General features: G+C 42.0%; 1 protein-coding gene across 2 annotated transcripts in view; it reads right to left on the bottom strand.

The window, feature by feature from the left end:
• The window catches only part of EBF2 (EBF transcription factor 2), a 260319-nt gene that overhangs the window by 76063 nt on the left and 162769 nt on the right, over positions 1–21487 (bottom strand). For both annotated transcript variants that reach the window (XM_080982465.1, XM_080982464.1), the window contains exon 7: positions 2608–2689. In XM_080982465.1, the coding sequence (XP_080838591.1) occupies positions 2608–2689 (82 nt within the window). The remainder of the gene's footprint in view (positions 1–2607; positions 2690–21487) is intronic.

Raw genomic sequence — 21487 nt, 5'->3', positions numbered from 1 at the left:
AGCCGAAGTGTCTGCAACTATAGTGGTAAATAAGAAGGCAAGACACAAGGCAGGGTGATCTGGGTCATATTTATTCATTTTCACACAAAAGATCTGCAGTAGGGAACCATAGTAAGAGAGTCTAACTGCTCACAACCAATGGTGGTTGAGCCAATGCTTGCCAGGGCTGAGGGGTAGTATTTCATCTACCCCCTCATTGAAGCCTCATCTTTTCAGGTGAGTAGGGAAACCTTCCTGTTATACTCCCTTCCAAGGCCCCATAACTCTAGGTGTATGCTACAGGTTGGCCCCAAAAAAGCCCCTGACAAAAAGCACCACAGCTCTGAAGGCCAGTTGTGAAATTATACTCTTAAAGGTATCTGAGGGTCAGGGACAACATTTTCCATTCATCCCTCTATTTGTCACACGCAGCGCTGTTTCCATTCCGCTGCTTGAGAGGACACAGCCCTGGTTGGAAATTGCATAACATCCATAGTAGCGTCTGCCATAAAGGCTTGTGCTTGAGGAAGTTTAGAAGTAGTTTGATGCTGAAGTATTGCATCTGGGGGAAGGGAGTGCCAGAGGTCCTCGAGCCACACAACGCATGCGCATGCAGAAGAAGATGCTGCTGCACAAAATGCTCTTATAGATAAGGCAGCCATACCGTGGACCTTACAGAGTGCAAATTTCCTGTCTGTCCAAAACTACATTATCCATCTTGTTATCTGCTGTGGTGCAATTAAGTAACTTATAAAAGTTAAGTTGTTATTCCACCCCATTCATTTCAATGCAAAGGAAACACAATGCAAATAGCAGGAAGATGTAAATCAGTTATGTACATATCATTTGTGGGCAAAAAGCAAAAACAACAGTGAATATATATTTGCTGGTTTGATTTCTGTCTCGGCATGAAACAAATACAGTCGTACCTTGGAAGTCAAACAGAATCTGTTCGGGAAGTCCATTCAACTTCCAAAATGTTTGGAAACCAAGGAGCGGCTTCTGATTGGCTGCAGGAAGCTCCTGCAGCCAATCAGAAGCCATGTAAGCCACGTTGGATGTTTGGATTCCAAAGAACATTTGCAAACCAGAAAACTCACTTCCGGATTTGTGACGTTCAGGAGCCAAAATGTTCAACTCGCAAGGCATTCAGGATCCAAGGTACGACTGTAAGTGAATATTGGCCATATCCACTCTGAGTTTCGAAACTGAAGAGGCCAAAGGAGGGGTAGAACAGGCTTAAATAGCTTTAAATACCCTCCTCCACCCTGGTTGATGCAGAGACTTCCCTTTCTCAAAGTGATTACAAAGGCCATTTGCTGCTGCAGACACTGCAAGAGAACCAGAAGTGGAATTCCAGAAGGGAAGACATCGAGAATCAAAGCAACAACAGAGAAATGTTTATGCAATTGTTGTGGAACGCCCGCCCCCCCCAAGAAAATCTGGGAATACTATATGATAGACCCTCTTTATTGAACTATAGATAATGTGCCAAATTTAAGTGTCAAAGGGAAATAAGGAAAGGTACATTGATTCTTCAGTCACACGCAGGTTAGATTACTGTAATATGGGGGGCTGCCCTTGAAGATAGCCTGGGAACGCCACAATCTGTACAGAATGTGGCGGCCACAGACTTGTCTAAACCATACCATGATGGTCTGATACCAGATCCGATTTACAGAATAAATCCTCTCTCTCCAGGTTGAAAGCTAACCTGCTGGGTTGTTGTTCTTTAAGAAGCAACCCTGTTTCCTACCCCCAGCACCCTTAAAACCACCTGCAGCAAGGCTGTGTGTTTACTCTTTCATTATGTTTGCTCAGTTATCAAGCTACAGTAGCAGAATCAAATGGAGAGTGGTTAGGCTCGAGGCATTATAGTGGTATGTGGAGAACTGCTGTGAATGTGTTACGTCTGCACACAGCCTTAAACAATTACAGCGTGGAAAGGAGAGAGAAAGAGAGATGAGATTTAGTGCCTGTGTCTCCTCAGCCCCCTCCTTCTCCCCCCCCCCCCCCATGTTTCCAACTTGACACACTTCACCTCCTTCTGTGTTTTTATTAGCTGGTATTCTCAATACATCAGCGACAGCTATGATGAAACCAGTGGCAGATTTTCCTGCAAAGCAGCTGGGTCATTGTCCCATGGGCCTTGTTGCCTTTACCATGCAAGATCTTTAAAGTGACCATGCCTAGATCAGCCGCCGTTTTGAAAGCAGTTGAATGGACAATTCTGAGCATGTTAAAGTGTGTGTGTGTTTGCGTGCGTGCGTGCGTGTTGGACTTGCGCATGGCTCACAGACAGAGCTACTTTGAAAAATTCAGAGACAGCTACCGATCATGAACACAGTCCCTGCTATGGGCAGTTGTACATGCAAGTGCCTTGCTTTGGGGTGTCAAATCAAATATACATCACTGGTTGGCAGGGAACATCACCTCCCCTCCTGGGCATTCAGAAGGGGGAAGCGGGGGAAGCAAGGATTAAATACGACAAATGCAGGGAAAACTTTAACAATATATGATGGGGTTTATCATTTGCTGTCATCTCATTTATTACCCACAGTGTCAGTGACGAGGAACGGAAGCGAAAAGACAGACAACTTACTTAACAGAGAATCCCAGAACACTTACCTGGAACCGCCGCATATCTCGAGGGTTCCCGGCTGTTTTCAAACAATTCTGATTGCACTTGAGGAAAAATTTTAAGAAGAATCTGTAGGGGGAAAGAGAGAGCGTGTGTGACATCTTCCACTTTAAAAAATTGTGTCTGTTATTATTTACTTGCTTTGTGCGGATATGATTGTGCCTTGTGGCAGAATCCACCGGGAGAGAGCAACAGAGTGCTTTAAAAGCATGCTGTCAATTAAAACAGATTAAAATGACATTTCTTGTGGAATTTATTTGCCCTGCAAAGAAATACCTAGTGCTATTAGAAACCAGAGATCTTTAAAAAAAAACAAAAAAACTTTTAGCTCACAGACAAGCAAGGCAAAATACAATAGGTGAAGCTTCCAACGTGAGGACAGAGGCAAGAACAGTTGCACTGGGAATTTGAAGCAATAAAACAAAAAGAAAGAATAAAGATAATAGACATAGAATTCCCCCCCCCCCCATAAAAAACCCTGAATGCAACTCTGCAATTTATATCTCTTTATCTGGGTCTAAGTGACATTCGCACATTATGTGGATGCAAAACTTGGATTTGCATGAAATTCAGAGGAGCTGAAGCCAATCCTGGTGTTTTCATAAGTGCATGCAGGGCTCCCCCCCCCCCCCCCAGAATAAGAGGTCTAGAACTTGTCGAACCCACCCAAAGTTGTTGAGCTTTTTTAATGGGGGCCCATTATTCAAAATTCAAAATGAAACACTGGGCAATGTAGCAGTACAAAGCTGCCAGAACGCAACAAAGAGGTGCCAGAACACAGCTCCAGTGAGTTCCAGCTGAAAAAAGCCCTGAGTGTATGTATATTATAAATATGTTTCCAGGGGCCATACCTCAATGGTAGACCCCATGCTTTGGATGCACATGGCCTCAGGTTGAATCCTCAACATCTCAACAAGAGGATCTCAGTACCAGTGCTGGAAAAGATCTCTTTCTGAGATCAACTGCTGGTCATGATAGACCAAGACCTTTGGCCTTCCAGATGTTGATGGTCAGGGATGATAGGTGTTGTAGTCCAACAACATTTGGGGGGTTGTCACAGGCTCTCCCCATCCCTGTGGCAGACAATACTGAGACAAAGGACTAAAGGTCTGTTTAAGTGTCAGGCAATTTTATGTGGTGATCTCATCCATACACTACATTTCTAGGTATATACTTTAAAAAGTGAAGAAGCCATAATGAGGTCAAACATGGTGAAGTGGACAGCATTTTGAGTTTTGGTGTGGAGGGACACGGGGCCAAATCCCTACTCAGCTCATCAACCTTACTGAATAGCCTTGGGCAATTCTCTCTCAGTTTAGATTATTTTATAAAATTGCTGGGAGCTTACATAAAATATGAAATTCATGTAAGAGCTGTTCACAGAGCACCCCCCCTCACTAAAGCATGGAGGAGGGAGGGGGACAGCCTGATATACAGGCATTAAACAGAACATCAGCACACAACACTTGAATACACAGAGACCTTCCACACGGATGTTCCAATCAGCACATGAATATTAAGCGTCAGACTGGGATGTTTGCAGACATTCTGATGAGGCCTGTGAGTGTGGTCCAACACAAAGGCCAATGTGACCTTCTTGTTTAAAATCCTCATCTGCTGTAATGCTCACACAGGTTGACCATGGGGAAGTCTCTACCTGTCAGCCTAATTTATCTTCCAGGGGTGCTGGGGTAAAATGATGAGGGAGTGAAGAACAATGTGTAGTATCCTCAGATCTCCAGGGGAACAGAAATGCAATTTATAAATATGAATGGGGAAACATCCCACATCACATATTTTTTCATCACACTGGAAAGTATTAGAGAAAGTAATATTTGCAGGACACAGAAATAAATAGATTATTTATTTATTTTGAATACTTGCATCCTGCTTTATAACCCTGAGGGGCTTACAAAAGACTCCCACATACACAAGTCTGTTATCCAGAACAAAAACAACATGGCATCCCTTCAATATCCTATAGGTGGCATTTTATTTACTTCTGTGTTTTACCAACAGGTAAGTGGTGAGTTTGTTTACCGCACTGTAATCTTTATATCTATATACTGTATATGGACTGTAAGTTGAGTGATTAATGTGCATAACAACTGGCCACTGTGCACATTCACCAGGCTACATGGAGAATGTGCACACAATCCTTCCACAAGGAGGGAATTGTGTACATTTCTGGGTCAATAAACATAATCTCCAAGGGCCCTTGAGATTTGTGCATATATCAACTGAATTTTGTACAGGGCTGTGCGACTTGGTAGTAGGGGGGCAGCCTGTAACGTATTCCCAGAGTTATGGTGCACTGGGAGGGAGCAGAGCAGGAAGGCTGAAAGGCTGAAGGACTTAGTATCCCAAACAGATCTCTTAAGTGAAAATAAATAATTGTAGCCCAGTTCACTCAACCTTGTTCCTTGCTTCTCTATTTACCACCATGGTTACAGATTCTTCTGTTGCAGTCCATGTGTTCCCAGCACTGAAAATGCAATGTTTTACTGACTTGAAAAATTCAGTTTTACCCTTGAATATTGCATCTATCGTGACATGTTGTGCCTTCCTCCAACCACCCACCAAACCTGAATGAATAGCATGGGTACCTTTAATTTATTAAAGTTTGAGAGATAGAACTTGATTTGAAATCTGAAAAGGCATTGGTTAAGGCCTGGTCTACACATGGAGTGAAACGAGTTGGTAAAATGTGGAAGTGGTAGAATAGACTGTACAATTCAACAGAGCAGTTAGGTAATGCCAGTCAGGGCAAAGGTGGGGAGAGGGGAAAGGCAGATTGCTTTGAGAGCAGGGCTAAGCTGGCCTCTTAACAACACACCCGAGAGCCCTGCTGCTATGGCCACTAGCATAGCAGCATGCAAATCTACCTAATTCTCCCTTCCCCAAAACAATACATGAACTAAAACACAATTAACCTTCACAATTCACACTGCTTCATGTTTTAGTGGATGTAGTGCTCCAACCCAAAAAAAGGGGATTTAAAATGTTTATATTGAAGACACATAGTATTAAAGACAAAAAACAAAAACACAAAACCATATATTTGTGAAAGTAACATGGAAATGTGGATGTTGCCTGAAAAAAATGTGTCTATTAAGAGAAATGCACATTTAAATGCCGAGAAACATTCATGAGGTGTTGTTGTTTTTTTTAAAGAATAAAATAAAGTAAATCACCAGCTCTTAGGGAAATGTAGGGAACTAAATTTAAGATTGGAAAAACCAGAAACTGAAATTAGAATCGACCTATTTGCCCATCTGCAGTCGTGGCCACTGAAACAGTGCAGCAAGAATGGTGAGGCTTCCTATCCAGCAGGACGACAGTTTGTCCCAGGACCAAGCAACCTACAATAGGTTATTCACAGTGGGTCATTTTAGCCTTTGGAATTAATATTTTTAGGAGTGGGCTTTTTTAGTTGCTAATGTGCATTATTTCACTTGCTTCAAAATGGTGTGAGCCAGCTCTGTTTTGTTTCTGCTGAGTGGGACCCTGGACTCCTGCCCCCAAAATCCTCCCTCAACAGCATCAACAGTTATACAATTTGGCCTGAACTATATATGTGCTATGGAAAAATCACGAAACTGGCACCACATCTGGATATGCTCAAGCAGATGTAAATGTCACCCAAAAATCGGGGGGGGGGGGGGGTTGGAACAGAGAAAATTAATTACAGATTTTGGGATGTAACTAGCCATTTTTCAAAGTTGCCCAACTGATACAGTCATAAATATATTAGGTCCACACTCAAAATACTCAAAAAGAAGAGAAAAATTTTAAACATGCTCAGGAACACATGGATGTTTCCATATTTTGGGACTAGGGGGCACAAGATGTACAAATCAAAATGAAACACTGGGCAGGTGAGATGTACAACGAGGTTACAGAATAAATAGCAGATCTCTTTGTGACCTATTATCCTATGCTACATTAGATATTTTTGTGTGCAGCTGCTAGAGAATGGGAAAACAAAAGGTTCCTAAACATATTTTCAGAGTTTACGCCATCCAAACACAAAAATGAGAATGGCTCTGTTCATGGATAGATGAATCTGTCAGTTTCAGTTTCTCCTATTTCTGGTCTCAAATTTAGTTCTGCAGCAATTTGCAATAATAATAAAAACTCATGAAAAGTATCCATCATGTGACTTTCTAATATACACATGTTTGGCATGCCATTTTGACTAGCATGTAAGTTTCTCAAAACCATTTCTTCTAACACAATGCATTTTTGTATGTGACTTTCATTAACATTCACATTTTTGTTAACTGGTTGGTTAAAGATCTGCATCGCAAAATTCAAAGAAATGTGAATTTCGAGGGATAATTGTGTTTCAGTTATGTATTGGTTTGTGATGTGTGAATTAAGTAATTTCTCATTATATTGCAAACAAAACTGAATTTCTCCACCATCACTAGGTCTGTCTGTGATTTGTCTAGCTTTGTTTCAGCTGGAAACATTTTCTGTTCTCGTTTTGTGTGTGTGTGTGTGTGTGTGTGTGTTTGCCCTGGTATCCTAGTAGTACATCTAAATTGCAGTGGTGAGGGAGGAACCCACAGATTTAACTGGGACACAGAAAATTCATGAAGGCTGCAGGACAAAATAAAATGCATTCATATAAGGGTTGAATAGTTGCGGAGAGGGGCGGGAGTTGAAAGTCAGCTGGGAACACAATGAGCAATTTATTTATTTATTTCCCTTGCTGAGTGCTTGTCTAAAAAAAAACCCACAGCTTTTGCAGTAAGTTAAAGTCCCAGGTGAGCTAGGCCTAGTTCCCTTTCTGTTACTATGACAACGAATTTTTACCGCAGTCCCAAAGTCCCTCCAGAACTCACACATTCATGCCTTGAATTAGAACTTTAAAGAAGAAAGATGTATATTTTTCCCAAGGTTTACCAACAAGAAAAACAAGCAATAGAAATATAAGGCAAAAAGCATATCGCCCCCCCCTCCAAAACATACACACCAGTGTTACATCTCCAATAAAACCGTAGTTTTGCCAACTTCAAAAATTGTGGGTTCTTTTTACCAACAGACAAAGGAAATATTTAGAGATCCAATTCATTTCCAACAGCAAATAATAAACAACAAAAGAATGGGGAGTGTGGGGAAATCATTAAACTGATGAGATATTAATATCACCTAAATTGTTCTTGAAAATACCAATGGTTTTTTTTAACTTTATTAACAGATTTTGTATTTTGTATTTATTTATTTTTTTTAAGTTGGTGTCTTTCTCAATGGGATTACTAAAAGGCAAGGTCATTTTCCCCTTCCTGCCATGTCTGTTCTAACTTCCCTTTGTGGCTAATGCAGAGTATCCAAACCTCTTTGTGTGATGGATATTGAAGTATACACACACAAACTCCTGGCTACTGTCAATTATCTCCATTGTTAAATTTAAGTTGGCCCAAAACAGGGCAGCTTTTGTGAACAAATAAATCGGGGACAACTGGAATGGTGCCCTCTAGCTGTTCTTGGACTACAACTTCCATAATCCCTAACCAGCATGGCTGATGATCAGGGTTGATGGGAGTTATAGTCCAATGCTATCTGGAGGGCACCTCATTGGCTAGCTCAGAAACAGACTGCACTGATATCCATACAGATGCCCACACTTTAGGGTGAGTAGATAATGGCAAATGTTGGCCCTTGGCAAATATATAGCTATCCACATTATGTACTAAAAGAGATGCAAAAATTGCAATTCACCCTGTGGTAGAGTTACAAACTCTGAGGGTTTATAAACCCAAAATTTCATAAAAATTTCATTTTTTATGTTTGATCCCAAATCTCACACTGTGCAAGAGAATGAGTAAAATCTTAAAGAACTAATCGTCCCTCCTGGACAAAATTTTCCCTAAGATTGCCTGATGGGGGAATGCCTGCATCCCAGGCTGGCCTTGTGGCTTGTGGGTCTTCTGCTGTTGTAGCCTAGATTAAAAGGGGGGGTGCAAATCTAGAACCCAGCAACTAATGGCAGCATTTTGCTTTCTCTGACTTGGAGGCTGAGCTCCAATGTATGAAGAAGACAGGATGGAGCTGAGGGTGAGGGGGAAGAGACAGAGTGTCTGCCTCTTCCACTGATCCATATTGTTCATGAACAAATGCAAAAAAATTTGAAAACAGTTTTTAATACAGTACTGGACCTTTGAGCACGCCTCACACTCATTTGGAAGAATGGTTTAGCTAATAAAGTATTCATTCAGTCTTAAATTGATATGCCTCTCAAAATGATGTCAGGCGGCTTCCAGAGTGACTCACTCTGGAACAATCGAAAACAACAAAATCCAGACAACAATCCAAACAATGAAAACAACACATTTTGAAAGAACAGCCATAGCCAACAAGATTCAGAGAGCAGGTCAATTTGCAGCATAAATTCTAATAAACAGAGGAACAAAGAAACAAACCAGTTCATCAAATAAGATCCAGTGACCTTTGAAGTATTTTTTTTTAAAAGTCTTTCCCTATTTTCCTAAGGACTGTGAAGGACCAAACTTCACGAGTCAGCCTAGAAAGCAATTTCTAGAGTAGGTGCCACCACTGATAAAGCCCTATACTTTTTCAGTCTGAACAAAGTATTTAGAGCAGGACTTTCCCTGTACACATGGGGGAAGAGGAGGAACATATGGGCATAGCTGTTTATGTTGGCCTTCACCAATCTGCTGCACTCCAGACAGTGCTGCACAGCTTCCATCAACCCTGATTATTGGCCATGCTGGCTGAAGCGGATAAGAATTGTATCCCAAAACATCTGGAAAGCTGGTAGAGGAACATTTTGAGGTGGCAGCTTCCTTCTGACATCCTCCTCCAATTGTTTGCTAAATAGATGCACAGACCCACAAGCTTGTCTGCATGATACAACTGTGACATCTCAGTCTCGGCCCAGAAGTCCATAACAAGAATGTGTGCTATTGATACAAGAATGCATTGAAATGCAAAAATTATGAGATATTAAATGATATATATTTTTGTTGGAACCATGGTATAGGGAAGGAAAGAGTGCAATCTGTCCTCCTCACTTCTGTGGGCATCTAGTTGCTGAGGCTTTCCCATGGCTACTTACATCATTAGAAATGTGCACATCAATTGCATGATGTCACATCTAGTTTGGCCCCATTTCCCATGGAAAACAACACAACAAATTAATTGCATAGAGAGATGAAACATTGTGGGTGGGGTAGACAGGGTCTGATCACATATCGGCTGCCCTGAAAGCAAGGCAGTGAGTGTGCATTCCGCCATACAAAAGATGTTACAGCTGTCTTCCATCTGTTTTCAGTTGAACCAGTCTCTAACTAACTGCATGACCATAGACCTCTCAGCATCACACTCTAACCAACTGAGCAGTTTCTTTAAATCTGACTGTACCCTAGTCATTTGGAGAGTGGTGTCTGATATTTGGAGCAAATGGGTAGTGGTTGTGGGGCTAAACGCTAAACCCTTACTCATCTATATATTACCATGCCATGGATGGGCAGATCCAGAATTGGCCTCCACAGTCACATATGGACACACTGTTAAAACCATATTCTTGGAAGACAATCTTGCTCAGCTACGAGTGATCGCCAAAGAAAGTCCATCCCACCCTCCAGATCCAACATGATTTAGGCAAAACCAGGTCACCAAAGGGCAGCTCCACATCATACATTTAAAGCACTTCCCCAAAAGAATCTTGGGGACTGTAGTTTTTCCCTTATAGAGCTACAATTCCCACTTCCCTTAAGACATGAATCTGCTCAGTGGCAGAGCACATGGCTGGTGCCAGCAGGGAGACCAACAGGAGGTGGAACCAGATCCATGGGAAGACATGCCCAACTAATCTGAACTTTGTCCCTGGCCTCCTTGCTATTAGGTTGCCCAAGGGCAACGCTGAGACTATGAGGGTGAAAGCTTAGAGCCAGTGTCAGCCCCTGGAAAAGTTGTAGGTAAGAAGAGGGTCGACTGAGGGCAAGCTGAGGCAGCGCAGGGCCCCTATTGCCCAAATAGATCAGCCTCAGTTGCACACTGTGCATTCAGAAGGTTCTAGGTTCAGTCCCTGGTGTCTCAAGCTACAGCTAGGAAAGATCCCTGTGTGGAAACTTGCAGAGGTAGACTAGATCACCTCCTAAGTAAGGCAGCTTCCTGAGTTCCTGTGTATATTTCCATGGGAAGGTGCCAAAGCTGTGTAAATAGACACAGTTCAAATGAAGTTCATGGCTAGCTGGAGCTCCTTTTGGAGCAAGTGAGCTGCTCAAGCATATGCAGCCCTTATGGTAACAAAGACAATAACAGCACCATACACACTTATATCAAGATGCGCCCCATAAGCGTGTTGAGTGTGCTTTCTCAGAAACATCTTCAAAGTCCTGAATTGCAAAGTGATGGTTCCCCACCATTTCAACATCAGCCTCTCAACCTCTTCACAAACAAACACTACACCCTAAATCACAAGGAATATTTAGCATTTCAGATTCAATGGGTCATTGCCTACACTCAGCCTTATTATGGCTGCTTTATTTGCTTTAAACCCCAGTAGAAACATTAAAGTGCCTAATTTTCTTCCTCTGGCTTTAAACTTCTTTAAATACTCACATATGCTCAAGATTGTGTGTGTGTATCCCCTTTAGTTGAACCATGTCACTCATTCCTTCCCCTCCTTTCAGATATTTTCTAGCCAGTCTCTAATGATAACTAAGCAGCCATATAAAAGAGTTCTGTGCTGTCTTTTATATATACCCAGATATTTTACATGCTTGCATCTGCTAAAGGCATTAATATTTATGGAGGTATTACAATAAAAATGACTTCGGGAGAGAGGAAGCAAAAAGGAGGCAGAGCTTAACACCACAGAAGTATGATTTAGGGGCAATGGGAGAGCCACAGAATGGGTTTTCCTGGTTTTTATATAATTAGAAAGCGGCTTTCACAACTTTTCCTAGACAAAATTCACACAGGCATTAAACAGGGACTCCAGTGGCTACTTGGCCCATGCTTGGCTTCACATAAGGATATTTTCAGCCATGACTCAAACTCTTGCTGCCACATGTGGGAAGATACAGCTTGTTTCCTGACATATTTCAGTCATTCAAGTACTTGAGGCAAACCTGGCCTAATTTGAAATGCATGGCTATTTTGGAGACGTATTTCAGGCCTACTAGAACCCAGTGGCGTAGCGTGGGTTGTCAGCACCCGGAGCAAGGCAAGTAATTTGCGCCCCCTAACCCTAACCCCCAGATGTTGCGCCCGGTGCTGCCAGCCCCCCCTGCACCCCCCACGCTACGCCACTGCTAGAACCATAGGCATCTAAAGGCAACCAAACACAAAATTTAGTGACATCATTTTTTGGGAACCCTCCAGTCTGTATAAAGCGAAGAGGCCAGCATATTGTAGTACAGGAGTAAGGAACTAGTGAACCTCCAGATGTTGCTGGACTACCGTTCCCATCATTCCGTTGACCATAAACCTGGCTGGGGCAGATGGTTAGATGGAGTTCAATAACATCTGGAAAGCCAAGGGTTCCCCTCCCCATGCTGTAGCAGACAGCAATGCAACCAAAGGATCTCTCTCCCCACCCTTTCTCTTTCAGGCCATAAACCTGTTTTGGGCTGTTCCACTTTAGACCACAAGTCTAAATTCTACATGGGCTGGAAGGATTCACCATGAGCAGGCCCTCCATTTTTCCAGGGACAAACCCAGATTTTCAGAAGCTGTCCCAATTTCTGCTTTGTCCCTATTTTCATCAGATAAATGTTGTGAGGGTATGGAGTTATGCGACCCCCCGAGCCAAGGAGATAAGTAGCTATACACACTTTAGAAGACATCTGAAGGCAGCCCTGTGTAATTTTATTATGTTTTTATATATGTTGGAAGCTGCCCAGAGTGACTGAGGCAACCCAGTCAGATGGGTGAAATAATAATAATAATAATAATAATAATAATAATAATAATGGAATAGGACATCCCTATTTTCATTGGAGAAATATTGGATGGTATGCATGAGGACTGGGCTCAATGATTTCCATGCTCCTTTTCCCTTTTTCTGAATTTATGGATGTGGTTGGGGGAATACTAAAAGGGGCAAACTTCACTTTCAGGGGGTAGGGCAAAATTCTTGTACTTTTCACCAGGATGGAGAACTGACTATTAATATGCAGTAGCAAAGTGTTTAATATTTCTCCCCCCTCCCCCCAAGAGCTCTTCAAAGTAATTCAAGCCCTTTGGCACCCTACATTGTTGTCGTTGTTGTTGTTGCTGCTGCTGTTATTATTTGCAAATTTAACAACAGCAAACCCCAATAAAAACCCATAATCAGTTCACAATCTGAATGCAATAGCCCTAAGTGCATACATCTTAAGTTAGACATATAATATAAGCCTTCCAAACATCCAGCAACGTATTCACACAAAGCTGTTATCTGCATGGAATATGTTGAAAGGCTTCAAGGGCTAGCAGGTCCTCAGACCCCGGTGTAACAGAGCAGCATTCTGCCTTTGCCTCCTAAATAGTTATTAAGTCACTAAGAATATATTCAAGGGACAGAGAGAAAATCAACAGCACATTATGAATCAACTCATTTCCATATAGCTATTTTAATTGCCCTGGAAACAACATCAGAAAAAATAGTAGTCTTGCTTCCAGAAGGAAAATCTGAGCATTGGCATTGCCAACTGGGAGGTCAGCAAGATAGAGAGCTTTATTCCAATACCATCATGCAAAGGATGGAGACAATAAATTGGGGTGTTTTGATGCAAACTTCCTCAGTCTTTAAGCATTCCAGAATCTAGACACAGCCCCCCCCCCCCACTTCAACTTGGACAATTATGTTTGTTTGTTTTCCTGTCTTTTTTCTCCTCTCACCATCAGCATGTATTATTATCAGGACACAGTCGCAAGGTTACCAAAGCTATTTTTCAGGTGCCGCAATCCATACCTTCTAACACTTGACAGATGAAAATAGTTTACCCTTGGCATTACATTATGTGAGCAAGCAGCTCAGATGGCCCACAGTGAGTGAGGAATAAAGCCGCTTTCAGAGGGGTCCAGCAACATGATCCCATCTGGCTTGTGAGATCTGATAGAGGAGACCTCAAACATAAGAATAATCTCCGACACAAATACTTCCATGGTGCTTTATTTCATGTGCATCTCTCACCACTCCTCAAAAAAGCAAAAAAAAAAAAAAAAAAAAAAAAAAGGCTCAAAGGAAAATTTGGGGATTCACACAATGAGAGTTGTGCGAAATGGAACAATTCTACTCCGTAATCATTTTGAGATTCCAGCACCGAGAGTGGTTCCACTGTGGTTAAATCTGGTTAGAAACTAGGGATTAAAAAAGAGGAAAGAACAAATACTAGGAATATGCTATTCCTCCTCCCTCAACCCCCCAAACATTCAGTTGTATTCAATCCTAATCCTACTCAGAGTAGACCCACTAAAATAAATGGCCTCACTAAGTAATGTACATTAATTTCAATCGATCTACTCAGGGTAAATCTTGGTTGGATACAACCCTTCTTCTTTTTTGGGGGGGGGGACTGCATTTTTTCTATTCTACCATTTCATATTGATTTCAATAGGGAAACTGAAAGAGGTTGAAGTCCAGAAAATGCCTTGGCTGGAGGGCAAACAGCAATCTACTGCTGCTGATCCTTGGGGAAAGAAATCTTTAGTGGTGAGTTGCTGTCTGCTGTACCATCAATCATTTTGGAATCTGAAATCCTATATATCAGGGTAGCCAATGTGGTACTCTCCAGATGTGGTTGATCGGCACCTCCCATCATCCCTGACCATAGGCCATGATGGCTGGGGCTGATGGGAGATGAAGTCTTGCAGAACAGGTGAGGTCCCTACAGACTGGAGGTGGGCAAATGCTGTTCCCATCTTCAAAGGGGGCGGGGAGAAGACCCAGGTAACTACTGACCAGTGAGCATGACATCGATACCAGGGAAGGTTCTAGAATAATTCAGATAATTGTGTTTGTGTGTGTGTATGTGCACGAGCTTGCTGTTTCAGGTTTGTGCATGCATGTACATGTACACAGTTGGGCAGTGTTAGAAACTGAGATATGAAAGCTAGGAGCTAAAGGGCACCTTAAACCTAGGTTATGGGCGCAACAAAGGAATGTCTAGGTGCTTTTTCTATATAACAAGAATACAAAGCTGAAAATGAATGAACTGAAGCTAAAATATTATGTTCATTTTTCACATGGTCAAGTCCTTCCCCTGCCCACCCCTCTAATATTCTCAGGAGGGTTTTAATCTGAAATCTTAGGCGCAGTACTGCACCCAGAGCTAAGAATCTGCTGATGCTAATGAAATTCCCTGTCACATAATGCACCTAGAACAATGGGGGTGTGATGACCTGGGATTCGGACTCGGAGGCTGAACCTGAGGAATCCCAGCCTGCATAGGAGTCCTTGCCTCCAGAACCAGCTGAGCCGGGGCTGGGGCTTGAGCCTGAAGGGTCCTCACCTGTGCTGGATCCTCAGGTGCAGGCACCAGCTGGGTCTGCTCTGGCTCCTGAGGTGATGGAGGACCCATTACCTGCAGGTGCTCCACTCTCAGCCCCATCAGGGGAAGGTGAGGTGGCCTCTGGGTCCGGTAACCCTCCAGCCTCTCCTGAGCTGCAGAGGCTCAGGGCAGAAAGGCAGAGGGAACTAAGTTCCTGCAGGAGGAGTGCTCGCCTCCAGGCCAGGAGAGGCGAGTCACCTGTGGACCGGGGCCGCCCTATGCCTCGGGGCAGATAAAAGCCAGCCAGCCAGCCCAGTCCCAGGTTGCAGGAGCAACATTGTTGGTAGCCAGTTCCTGCCTGAACCCTGTCCTGCTCTTCTGCCAGAGTTCCTGACCTCACCCGACTCCCTGCCTTGGACCCCGCTTCAGCTTTGACGGACAGCCTCCATACTGCACCCTCGACCTCGGACTGGACTCGGACCTCACCACACGGTTAACCCATGGGAGCAGCACAGGGAGTTTCAAACACTGAAGTTGGGTGTGTGTGCACATGTACATTAGCAGGATATTTTACACATGCATACATGGTGTGTGTGTGTGTGTGTGTGTGTGTGTGTGTGTGTGGTTTCAAGGTGGTGTGAGTGATGCCAACAACAGCTTATCAGGTTTACAAATGTGACTGTGAGCCTAAAATATTTAGTAACCTCTGGTCTAATTACTGCACCACACTGTCATATTCCATAATTATAGGCATTGTGCATAGCATCCAGCAGATGGCTCTTTCTGAAAATACTGGAGTACTAGCAAAATTCTCACTTCAAACTTGAAAGCACACCATATTATTTTGCCAGTAGATGCTGCCATATATTTTAATTAGACAGGAAAACCTTTGTAACTGCTCAAAACTTCATCAAAACAATGAAAGTGTATCTTTCCTGACAAGTCTGAATAAAATACAGCAGTAGTTTTTGACAAAATGGGAAAGAAATATAAGAAAAAACTGAGTAAAAATATTAATATGTCAATTTTTATCAGATTGGTTTTCAGTTTGGGACATTCATAGAACTCATCAATTAGATGAATCAGCTTTTTGGTGTCATTTCTATAAGTTTCAGAAAAATAATTCTTATAATTGTGGAACATCATCATTATTATTATTTTGACTATTTGCCTTAATTCTTATGCCCCTTTAATACCTTGAAATGAATGTGAGTTCAACAACTGGCTGTGTTATAATTGCTCCAGTGGATCAACACCTTTCTTATTATAGCATTTATCATATCTAGTAGGGAGTTGTGGCCCTCCAAATGTTATTGGACTACAACTCCCATCAGCCCGAGCAGCATGTTAATCTTGGGGCTTCCCTATTTCTAACTTAAAGTTTGAAATAAATATTCACATTCAACATACCTGGTTTAGTTTAGAACTGAAATGTTGAATGGTCAAATGCTTAATCCAAGGATCCTCCAGATGTTATTGGACTTCACTAACATCATCCCTGACCATTGGTCATGCTGGCTGGGGCTAATGGGAATTGGAGTCTAACAACATCTGGGGCACTGCAGGTTCTTCATCCCTGGACCAATCATTTCATTAATGAAGTTTGACCAAAGTACTGACATAAACTGTTAATGAAAAGAACCATCTCAAGAGAAGCATTCCTGTTTACCTTTCTCACACGAGAGGGGATGCCTCTTTTAATGGTTTAATCAATTTTGCCTTCTGCATCCCTGCGTGTGAGAGAACCAGTCTCAGCCCTAGAATCAGCCTTTACATTCCATCAACAACTAGAAATATACAAACAAAGCATTAAAAAAAAAATGCAAGTTTTTTTTTTTTAATGTGGGAGAACATTCAATATGCAATGCTCTTCTTCCCCTTTTTCCTTTCATCCACCATTTATTTTCTAACATAGCAATTATACAAAACTACAACTGCTTACTGCTTACACCCCAGCTCCAAAGACAGTCATTTGCTACTCTCAAACTCACTAGGAACAAAATGATCTCCAAGGAAAGCCACCTTGTTTTGTACTCCAGTGAAAATCTGGCCCCATTAATAAAAATAATAATTGAACTCTATGGGCTGGGATTGAAAATAAAACACTACCCTAACAGTGCAATTGTAATTGCAGCTGTTATTCCAAAAAGTCTTCGGAGAGATCTTTGCAAATTGCAATATGAGCAGCTTCCCTTTCTCCTCAGTTTCCCCTCCCCTTATTCTCTCCTTCTCCCCTCCCCTCCCCACCCACAAAAAGCCAGCTTGAAAAAAATGGATGAGAATTATAGCAGGGGTAGCCTATGTGGTGTTGTCCGGCTGTTACAGACACTGGGTCATATCCAACTAGCTTCTCTTCAGAGTTGACCAGCTGAAATTAATTTCAGCAGGGTTGTTCTGTGTAGGACTAGCATTGGCAACAACCCTACAATTCCCATATGCTTGACCACTGACCAGACCAGCCACAGTTAATGGGAGAAGAGGTTCACAACATCTGGAACACACACCCTTGGTTATCCCTGATCTATGAATACCCAAAGATTCTAACACAATTTTGTCACAATGTCCTATAAGTAAAGGAAGGCCTCACGTATGCATGCTCAGGTAGGAATAAAATGGCAGAGTCTCGAGGTGGTAGAAATATGAAGGAACCCAGATGCAGACAGGAAAAACTGAGGGGTGAAAAGTGGGGGGGGGGGGGATCCAGCCACTGATAATGTTCTGAATGCTATTATCCTAAGGCCATCTTTCTTTGTGAATTAAGTAAGGAATTCAGGGTTAAGGCACAAGCTCACATCCTCTCTTTGTCTTATAGAAAAATGTGTAATCAGAGAGCTGATACCTTCCCACATGCTGAATAGGTAGAATGAAATGTTTGGATTTAGAAATAAACTCTGCTTGTTAGTTAATACCTTGATATCTTCATTCAGTGCTGACATGCCTGAATTGAATGTAGTACATACTGTATGTGCAGAGCAGAATTCTACACTTCAATAGCAAATCTACCCATACTTTTTTCAAGGTGGAAAAGTAAGGTGCAAAATACATTGTAGTACAATACCTGCTTTGAATGCTGAGATGTCATAGTAATCTACAGAAAGCTTTGGTATGCACATTCAGGACTCAATTCTACACTCCGAGTTCAAACACTAGTACAACCTGCATATGCATTCTCAAATGACTCAGGAAAGATGTAAATAAACCACAATGCAATACATCCTTGATCACAATGAAACTCAGTATGATCTGACCTGAACACAATTGGTCTCATAAAACTGTATACCTTATTTGTTGGGGTGGGGGCTATTTCATTGTATTCTACTGCAAGTGGCAGCAGCCTCAGTATCGGAAGCCTGGCCACCATTTCTCAACCTCTGCAATGTTCTCAACTGAGTATCATTCCAGTGCAGGTGGGGGCGGGGCACAGATTTGGCCACCATTAGATCCTGGAGAATTCCAACAAAAATGGGAGCAGAAATTGCTGGTGTCCACTCATTTGTCCCACATCTGGAATGGAACTCAACCCAGCGGATACAATCATGTTTGATGTTATTGTTTTCAGTCTGCAAAGGATACATTGTTGATGACATTCATCACATTTGCATTGTGTTTCCTTTGCACTGAAATGAATGGTGTGAAATAACATCACTACAGTGGACAGTGAGATGAATAGTTTTTGTCAGAAGCTAAACTGCAGCGGAACAGAAACAGCACTGCATGCAGGGAACACGAGCTGCAATGAAAATTGATGCCTTACATCCCATAACACACACACACACACACACACACACACACAGTGGCAAATATTTGGAGAAATTCTAGCAGGTGAGAAAAATAAAAAATCTCAGGAGGAAAAATGTCTTCTGAGGAACTTTGGCACAGTTCCCATGTATATGTCTATTCCATCCTCTATATCAGTTAAAGGATCAGGTTAGCAGCTGATGGGAGACATATTTGCTTAAGATCTTGCAGAATGGCTCTGTGTGTGTGTGAGAGAGAGAGAGAGAGAGAGAGAGAGAGAGAGAGAGAGAGAACACTGGGCTGGATGGATCAAAAATAACACAGTTTCATATGTTCCTATATTCCCTGTCAGAAGTTCAAACATTAATTTCTGTGTTTATTTCAAATGTGGGGAAGCAGGATGCGAAAACCCATTGTTATGAGATACCTGAAATGAAGCCTCATGAATCCTACAATTTCCTAATGCAAAGCCTTATTTCAGACTCAAGATTATTGGGGCAATTATTACTCCTTTGCATCCCCCATTCCCAAGGCAGGACCAATTACCAACAGACACATTCATCCTCAACAGAGCCCAGTCATTCCTGTGCCTTTGGAGCAAATCCCTCTTTCTCCCCCACATCTCTGTGGAAGGCTGCGCACTGAACACCAATTACACCACTAGCCTTTTTCTTTCCTTTTCATCCTTTTTTTTTTTTTTTTTTTTTTTTTTTTTGCTGTTGACTGGTCCACTGGTTTTTACTATTGCTGCCAGATGGTAGAGGCCAACCCGATTAAAAAAAACAAACACCCTCTGCTATTTAATTCCAAACTTGGTAATAACTTTCCTGTAACTCTCAGAGAGGAGGAGGAGGAGGCAGCAGTGGCATGAACATTCAAGAGACAGAATCAAGGTTAGGAACCTATTTTACACCTGCCAGAGCAGATAACACTCAGATAAGGGCTTTCACTCCTACACAAGCCAGGAGCCCTACTAGTCCCTAAACTGCAGTTGCGTGAAAGGAAACGTACATTAATTTGCTAAGAGAGCCAATTTACAATCAAGCACCTTGGGTCCACATACCTTTTCCCCTTCATCTCAAAGGTCTGTTCAGTTGGTGTTTTTACACCTATTGCACTGGCGTGTCTTAGTCGCTGACGATGACCTTGAGTTTGAACACTGATGTAACATTAGACTCCAATGACAGATTTATAGAGTGGCAGATATGGGTGCCTACCTCTTCCCTAAGACAGGACGGCATCCCATGTTTGTTAGCATCATTAAACTAAAACTGACTTTTCACCTGCTCCCATACCATATGCAGCTGCAAATTTTTAAATTAAAACTATGAAGCCATGCATAAATTTACATATATTACAGACTAGCCTCTCCATTTAACATGCAAATGTACGCCAATGTTTCAGAACACCTTCTGTCGCTAATTAATTTGCTGAATTATAATTAGACTAATCCTGCATAATTAATAAGCACAGATTTTTTTTTAATTTGTAAGCATCTTGATGAGATCATTCACTTCCTTCTATAAACTGCTAAGTAAGTGTTAAAAAAAAAATCAACCCCGGTAAGAACATATGTGAGAAAAGCATGTTTGATGCTGCATACAAATTCAAACAAGCGGGAAAGATAGAGGTAAATCAAGATCAATTTAGGAATCGTACTTCAGGAAATAAGAGACCGCCAGCGAATTATTTGCAAGGACAGGGATAAATGTTCCATTTGTTACCAAGAAGTTCCTCCTTGGTCCTTTCAGCCCACTGGATTTTTCCTCAAGCATGCACTGAGGCAGGAACGGATTACAAAACGGTCTGTGGCATTAAGAAGTGACATGATATTAACACACCCTTGTATATCAAACGTTTGCCTTGTACACGCTGTGTGTTGATAAGCACTTTTGATGGTATTTGGAACTGTTTTCATTCCATCTGCCAAAAACAACAGCAATCTTTCTAGTGGAACAATTAAGTGCCATTAGTATTGGAGGCATTCGGTAATAATTAGAATGAAGGGGATCACTTTAATGTTGGAGAACTTAGGCTTCAAGAAGCATGTGTGCCAATGAGTAGAGGAGCTTTTAAAATGTAATTTGATAGCCTCATAGCAAGTGCATCACTTACCCAAACTGAGATTTCAAGGCTACATTTTGTTATGAGCCAATCACTGTGGATCCAATAAAAATGGATCTCTGTAGTGGATTTAATGAGAGGTCACACAATCTAGATCTGTCTTTCCCAAACTTTGATACCACTTTCCCACCCCACTTCTGAATTTAAATTGCAGGGATATTTACACACACACACTTTCAAACACATTTTTTAGATGAAATGAAGAAGTCAATGAGGAGTATCCTCTGAGCAAAGGCTATTCTGCAACATCCTTCTGAATCAGGATGAATGACTGAACCCAAGGCAAGTAAAGGGAAAATAACCCAGCTCCAGCAAGGATTGATTTGAAGGAGGCAAGATCAATTCAGTTCATCACACTGGAAGGCAAGGGGAAGCTTCATCAGAGCGCAGGCCACTCTGGGGCATGTCTGCATCAGTATGAAATTATCAAGGGCATGGGCCCAGCTGTGCTTGCTCAGTGCCTGGATAGGAGACCACCTTGTAACCTCATGTCAACTTGAGTTCAATGATGTAAAAGAAGTGTGAAAGAATAGATGAGAAAAATATGAATATGGCA

This window comes from Podarcis pityusensis (genome assembly GCF_964106645.2).
Source record: "Podarcis pityusensis genome assembly, chromosome: 15".
NCBI lineage: Eukaryota > Metazoa > Chordata > Lepidosauria > Squamata > Lacertidae > Podarcis > Podarcis pityusensis.
Note: the sequence above shows the minus strand (reverse complement) of the source record. Positions and strands in the feature narration are given on the sequence as shown.